Below are 7,147 nucleotides of genomic sequence, written 5' to 3'. Positions count from 1 at the left end.
TGGAGATACCTTCTGCCAGCCCTTCCCTTTTCCTACTGGAGAACGGAAACCATTGCCTCTGGTGACATCTGCCCTGGGGCTCCAGCTGTTTTAAAACCTCTTTAAAATGCTTTCTTTCCTCAATTTTATCCAAATATGAAGGGTGCTGAAGGGAGACCGTTTTCTTTTGCTGGGCACAAGGATTTTTGCTGCTTGCTCCTTGCCTTTGCCCGCCCCACTGGGATGAAGCTGGCTCCTCTTGCGTGGCCCCGTGCCACATCCAGGTGCTAGCCGCTGGTTTCCCCGGTCTTGCCCAAGTCACCGCCATCCCTGATGGAGCTTTGCAACGTTTCTCCAGTGGTTTAGCACATCCTGGCTGCTTTCAGGGGGTTGGAGCTGGGGTCTCCCCCCTGCCACCAGCCGGGAGCTAGGGTGGCCGCTAGCCAAGGGGCCGGCAGTAGCGGCGTGCCAGAGCTTGTGGCTGGGTTTTTTGGCTGGCCGAGGCCACGGGAGCTCGCTCACCCCCTGGCCGGCGGCCAAATGGCATGGCTGGGTGGCTGCCAGCGCTTGCATTAATAGCTGCCAGCTTGCGGTTTGAGGTCACCCGTTCTTTCCAGTCTTTCATTTCCCGCCCCCCCCCCCCCCTTATTTCATGCCTGTAATGACACTGAGCAAGCAGCAGCCCCACCACCCCTCCCTGCCTGAGCTCCTCTTTGCCAGGCAAAGTTCTTTTGCTTTCCTTAGGGCCAGGACAGCATCAGCTTGTAGCACCGCGTCCGTACTGAGCATCCCCAGATGCCAGGAGGGGATGTGCCAGCATCCTGGGGGACAGCTTCACCCAGTGGGGTTCTTCTCCTCGGGACATTGCTCAGGGCAGGGGAGGACCAGCAGCATCCTTCCAGCCACCCCAAGGCATAAAAAACCCACAAAAAAAACAACCCTGAGGCCGGCGTGCAGAAGGCTTGTGCCAAGGCACAGCCCCTTGCAAAATAATTTGTAGCTGCCGTCATTCCCTGCCAAGGGCTTTGGGAGGGTGTTTTATTAGCAGCTCGCTAGGAATAAATCTCCCTTTTCGTAACACTCCGGCCAGGGATAAACAGCTTTGGGGAGGTGAGGCTGGGGTCCGGCCCTTTGGGGAGGGGAACACCCAGAGCCCCACTGGGATGCGGGGACGGCGGGATCAGTGTGGTGGGGGTCCCACTCACTCCCCGAATCCCCAGGGATGCTGGGGCGAGGCATCTGCTTGACGCCTCCTGCGCTCTGCCAGGCCGGGCAGGCGAGGAGGCCAGGAGTGGCTAATGCGGGGGGTGGGACACGCGGGGGGGGATGACACGACACGCGGGGGGGGGACGACGGGGGACCGGACACGACACGCGTGGCGGGGAGGGAGGGGGCCACCCCCGGTCCGCCAAGGGATGCCTCCGGCTGGGTAGGAGCCGGGCAGCTGGGGGAGGAGGAGGAAGAGGAGGAGGAGGAGGAGGAGGAGGAGGAGGGCGGCGGTGCTGGCAGCGGCCGCCCCCGTCCCGCCGCGGCCCGCCCCGCCGCAGCCGCCGGGCACCGGGCAGGCGGAGGCGGCGGCGGCGGCGGCGCTTATGGAAGCGGCGGCGGCGGCCCCGGCCCCAGGCGGAGGCCCCGGTACCCTGCTTCTCTGCCTGACCCTCGCCTCCGGTAAGTAGGGGGTACCCGAGGCGGCGGGGATGGGCACGGGGGTCTCCCTGCCAAGCTCCGGGCCCGGTGCCGGTCCCGGGCTGCCGCTGCCCGGCCGGCTCCCCTGCCCTGTCCCGGCCCCGTCCTTTCTCTGTCCCAGCCCGGGCTGGTCCCAGTCCCACGCTGGTGATCCCTCACCTGCCTCCCGGTCCCATTGCGGTGCTGCCACACCCCATCCCGCTGATCCCCTGTACCCCCATCCCACCCCATCCCGATGTTGCCCCTGTCCCATCCCAGCGCTCACCGTGCCCGCCCTGGTGTTTCTCCAGTCCCATCCCTGTGTCCCCCGGACAATCCCATCCCAATCCTTCCCCCGTGCCCAGCCTGGTGTTTACCCAGTCCTGTCCCTGTGCTCCCCCATGCTTCTCCGCACCCATCCCAATGCTCCCCCCACATGCCCCCATCCTGGTGCTCCCCACCATCCCATCCCAGTCCTCCCCCCTACCCATGCCGGCTTGGCTCTGAATCCTTGAATCCCTTGGGGCCAGGGAGTCCTGGCTGAACCCTGGAGTGGGGCTGGGATGCTTTTACCACCTGTTGATGGGACACTGCTCACAGATGCCCAAATACCCGTGTTTTGCCATCCTCGGCAACGCCGAGGGACGGGGGATGTGGGGAGGGAGGCAGGACCTATTCAGCAAGTGCGCGACTGTCCCCGTGTTAGTTCCTAAGTGCTTAGGAAGCAGGCAAAGCTGCAGGCAGCTGCCTGCTCAGGGCTGGTGGGAGATAACCACAGGTAGGGCTGAACATCAGCCGGGCTTGGCGATGCGCCCTGGCAGAGAGTGCCAGCCCTGGGGTTTTGGGGGAGCCTTCCCCGCCACCGGGAGCAGTTTGGGTTTGGCCCTTTGGCAGGGCTGGTGACAGCAGTCTGCAAAACCTGCCAAACCTGTGTTGGCAGGAGGAAATCAAGGGTGGCCAACCTGTTTTGGGGCTGGGGTGCCCATCAGACCAAGGCAATGCCCCAGGTGGTTGCTCTCCTGCAATTCGGGCTTTCCCAGGGAAGCGTAGGGGGTGTTAGGGCAAAATAATCCGGTATTTGGGATGCTTTCCTCAGTTATCTCCGGCTGCTCAGGAAAGGGCACAGCCTTAGATAGCGGAGCTGGGCTCTCCGTGCATCAAAGAGGTGAGGTTGTCTGCAACCGCAGCTCCTGGGTGCTGAGAATTGGGTGTTGGGGGGACCCCCCTTCACCCCCCCCCCCCGGAGCTGGCGGTGCCGCCGGGGCGGTCCTCGCCGAGGGGCTGCCAGCCCAGAGGATGCCAAATCTCTGCATCTGGTTGCAATAAGGGTGGGGATCTCATCTTGGTGGGGAATCTTTCCATGCCGAGCTGCGAACTTGGTCACTGGGGGTGAAGTCAGCCTCCCGCCCTGCGCTGCTGCCTGCCCGTGCTGCCCGCAGCTGGTTCCCAGGGAGGGGAGGGCAGCTGCCCCGTGGCTCATCCCCTGGCTCCCACCGGGCAGATCCCACCCCGCTGCCTGGGCCAGATCAGGTGGTGGGCTCCGTCTCCTCCCCAGTGGGCTTTTTTTCGGCCAGGGAGGGGATGCTCATTAGCGGAGAAGGCCTGGCCAAGGCTCAGCCCCGGCCTCGTTGCAGCTCTGTTACCCAAAGCACGTCGTTAGCGCGGCGGTGGCTATATATAGCCAGGAGGGACGCGTGTGCTGGGAACGTCCCTGCCATGGGACGGGGGGGACGAGGCTGCCCAGGCTCGGCTGCCCAAACTTCCCCCTTTCCAGGAGGCCTCAACATGGCCGAGCTGCAAAGCGTACCCGCTCGGGATGGAAACACCCCCCCACCTCGGTGTGCCACCCCTCTGTGGGAGCCACCCAGCACCCTGCCCCATCAGGCAGGACCTGTCCCCCCTCCCCTGGGTGCCACCACAGCAGGGTAAATCCCTGGGGAGGGACGGGCTGGGAGCAGGGCCCTGCTGAGTCAGTGCTGGTATGCCAGCGATCCGGTTACTGCCGCCGTGACGTGCCGGGGCTGAGCCGGCCCTTGGCTTCGTCCCGTGGCCACGGCAAGCACGGTCGCCCCTTTGCCAGCTCGCTTCGTGCTGGGCATCCCATGCCCCGGTGCAGCAGCGAGCGACGTTGCAATGGAGATTTAGCGCTTGCGTGCCAGGAGCAACTGGGTTTTGGTGGGTGCCGAATGGCAGTGCTGCCGTCCCCTCGCTCCCATGGCAGGCATGTTTTTCAGTAGCCCTGACTCTTCAAAAAGGGCAGTGGAGTGAGCCGGACCTCCCTGGGGATCCCCTGCTGCGTCCTCCCCAGGCAAAGGGGCCGCTGGCTGCCTGCAGGCAGGGCTGTGTCCCCCCAGAACCCACCCCGCTGGCTCCCGGATCCCCCATGCTGGGGTGTTGGTGGGTGGAGGAGGCAGGCAGGGACTGGCTTTCCCTTCTCCTGGCCTCCGGGGAAAAGCTGATGCTGCCAGGGAAGGGGGGCCGTGGGCGCAGCTGCGGAGCCCTTTGCCAGTCCCCTCCCTGCGGCAAGGGCCAGGAGAGCGGCTGCAGTGGGGCGGCAGTGGTGGCGGTGATGCCGGGGCTCCGGCCGCGCTCCCCCTCCGAGCCACCTCCGCTGCTTGTTTCAGGCTTGGCGTTTTTCAGTTCCGTGGGCGCCGATGCCAACGTCACCACCGGCCACGGCACAGAGGGGCTCACCTGCGGCACGGCCGAGAACTGCATGGGTAAGGCGGCTGCACTGGTGCCAGGATGCTCAGGGGAGCTGGCGTCGTTGGACGGGAGGTGTGGGGGAGAGGGCTGGGATGGAGGATGGGCAGGGTGTTTTGTCTAGTGTAAGCCGTGCGGCATCCACCGAGCCGGGAAGCAGCCAGGGCCGGCACGCCGCGGCCAAGGACACACATGCTGGTGGTTCTTTCCATCTCGCCGGGCTCAGACCTGCTGTGGAGATGGACCAGCTCTGGGATGCTGCCACCACTCCCGGGCAGAACCATAACCCCTGGGGGGGGGATTTCTTTGTCCTTGTCAACCCCAGGGAACGTGACGCAGCTGAGGCGACAGGGTCACTTCTCCAGGTGCCCGGAGGAGTACAAGCACTACTGCGTCAAAGGGAGATGCCGCTTCCTCGTGGCCGAGAAGGCTCCGGCTTGTGTGTAAGCCACTGCCAGCGGGGACGTGGTGGGGACACCATGCCCGTTCTCCTCCTGTGAGCGGGAGGAGGGGGGCACAGGCACCACGGCAGTTTTTTGGACCCCCCCTCTGCATCCCCTGTACCACGGGGCAGGTGCGAACGAGGCTACACGGGGGCTCGCTGCGAGAGGGTGGACATCTTCTACCTGCGAGGCGACCGGGGCCAGATCGTGATCATCTCCTTGATCGCCGCCATCGTCAGCCTCATCATCCTCATCGTTTGTGCCTGCCTCTGCAGTCAGTACGTGGCGTGGGGGGGGACAAACACAGGGCGAGGGGCAAGAAGGGAAGGGGCGGCCTCGGATTGGGAGCAAATCCTGCCCACATCCGCTGGCTTGGGGCAGGTTGAATTTGGGATGCTTTGTTCGCTTCTGAGGGTGCTGGGAGGCGCATGGGGCATTGCTTCGGGGCTGGAAACCATGTGCAATCCCATCCAAGGCTTCTGCAAGGTGAAAGCAAAGGGAGGAGGAGCAGCATCGCCACGGTGCGTCGTTCTGCTTTTTAATTATTACACACCTATCCCCTGCCCCCAGCCACTGTCGGAAGCAGCGTAGGAAGAGAAAGGCAGAAGAGATGGAGACGTTAAACAAGAATTCGCCTTCCAAAAGCGAGGATGTGCTGGAGACGGGCATCGTGTGAAGGTGCGTGGGGATGGCAAGGGGGGGGTTTGGCCGAGCCCGGGGTGATGGGAGACACCCCCCCCCCCCCCCCGTTGGGGGTGGCCGCTGAGGCTGAAGGCCTCCTGCCCTCTCTCCGCAGGAGCTCCAGGTACCTGCAGGCGGGTCCCGGATGGTGGCACCGGCTGGCTCGATGGGCGAGGGCTAAAACTTAACGACGGCTTAAATAAAGGGGTGACGGAAAGGTGTCCCCGTGTCGCCATGGTCCTTAGGGGCCCCCTCTCGCCATCACACCCCACCGGTGGGAGGGGAAAGGGGGGTTTGTCAGGCCCAGCTGTGCCGTGCCGCTGTGCTCCCCAAATTCCTCTCCCCCCCCTCCCCTCCCCGGCTCCCACCGGCCTCCACCTGCCGCGGCCAAGGCGGCACAGAAAGGTCTCACCCACCGGTGCCGCTTCGCGTCCGCCAGGGGGGGCCGCCGTGCGGGGCAGGTGCGCGGCAGGTCCCCGAGGCTTCAAAACCCACTCGCAGCCGCCAGGGGACGCCGCCGTCGCGGAGACCGAGGCGGCGGGAGCGGCGTTCCGGTCCCGGCTCCCAGGGACCCTGTCGGGCTCGGGGCCCGGCTCCGGGTGGCCGTGCTGGGGCTGCTTCTCCGTCGCGGCTGCCGCCGCGTCTCTCCGCCTGGGGCCGAACGGACACCGGCGCCTCCGGGCGTGCCCCGGGGCCAGGGCCGGGGCGAGGGTGCTGCTGTGTCGGGCGCCGGCTGTAGCTGCGCCGGGGTCGGGTGTCTCGTCTTCTCCGGAGCGGTTCCGGCCGTGGTTCTCGGGAACCGGGGGTGACGCCGTCTCCCGCCTGCCCTGGGCGGCCTCGGGTTGCCGGGCCGGGGCCGGGCGAGGGAAACCGGGCGAAACTGCGGGGAAACGGGTGAAAACCGGGGCCAAACGGGGCGAGCCTGGGCCGTTTCGTCCCTTCTCGCCCCCCCGCGGGCGGGCTTCGGTGGGGGAGCGGCGGCACCGGCCAGCGGAGGCTGCCCCGTTCCCTCCCGGGGCCGGATCCCCCGGCTCTCGGCGTGTGTGTGGGGGGGCTCCTGCCGGGACCCACGGGGGACCGGGACCGGGACCGGGGCCGGCTGGCTGCGGGCCCCCGGCTTTCCCAGCGGCAGGAGCTGCCGTCGCTGCCTGCCCTGGCAGCCGCGGGCCGGTGGTCCCTTTCCTTCTCCCCCCCGGTGCGGGACCCACTGTGGGTGCCCGGTGACTTTCCCGGTGGGTTTGGGCACCGACCCTCGGGGGTCTCCACTCCGGGGGGGTGGGGGTAGCGGCTGCAGCTCAGCCTGTGGGGCTGGGGGTCCCCAGCAGCTCCCCGTTTCCACCTTGGGATCAGCCCCCACTCAAACCATGACCCGGCAACTGGCCATGGGGGCTCCATATGCTGCGTCTCCCACCCGGGACCTGGGCGAGATGGGGACCCGGCGGGGCTGGGAGTCTCCCGGGGCAGCCGGTGACCCCTCCTGCGGCTGGGTCCCCTTCTCCTGGCACAGGTGCTGGCTGGTTTCTTCTCCCCAGCTCTCCTGGAGTGCCTGCCAACAGGACGGACCCCTTCTCTGCTGGAGCCAGAGAGACCTCAGACTGGTGAGTGTGGGACCTGCTGCTGAAGCAAAGCAGTTTCCACTGAGGTTCAGCCCTTGGAGCCTGCCCGGCATTATCCTC

At 66.3% G+C, this 7,147-nt stretch overlaps 1 protein-coding gene across 7 annotated transcripts in view; it reads left to right on the top strand.

Annotated features, from left to right (window-relative positions):
• The first annotated feature begins 1,458 nt into the window (after window positions 1-1,458).
• The window catches only part of BTC (betacellulin), a 67,213-nt gene continuing 61,524 nt past the window's right edge, over window positions 1,459-7,147 (top strand). For 4 of the 7 annotated variants that reach the window (XM_049815377.1, XM_049815378.1, XM_049815375.1 and 1 more), the window contains exon 1: window positions 5,591-7,069. In XM_049815377.1, coding sequence (XP_049671334.1) covers window positions 5,706-6,695 — 990 coding nt within the window. In that variant the 5' untranslated portion in view covers window positions 5,591-5,705 and the 3' untranslated portion in view covers window positions 6,696-7,069. Of the gene's footprint in view, window positions 1,648-4,268; window positions 4,365-4,672; window positions 4,791-4,921; window positions 5,069-5,360; window positions 5,469-5,586; window positions 7,070-7,147 lie in introns of those variants that run through there. The other 3 variants (XM_049815380.1, XM_049815381.1, XM_049815379.1) reach the window with 3 other exon arrangements.

This window comes from Accipiter gentilis, chromosome 12, assembly GCF_929443795.1.
Source record: "Accipiter gentilis chromosome 12, bAccGen1.1, whole genome shotgun sequence".
NCBI classification, from domain to species: domain Eukaryota; kingdom Metazoa; phylum Chordata; class Aves; order Accipitriformes; family Accipitridae; genus Astur; species Astur gentilis.
Note: the sequence above shows the minus strand (reverse complement) of the source record. Positions and strands in the feature narration are given on the sequence as shown.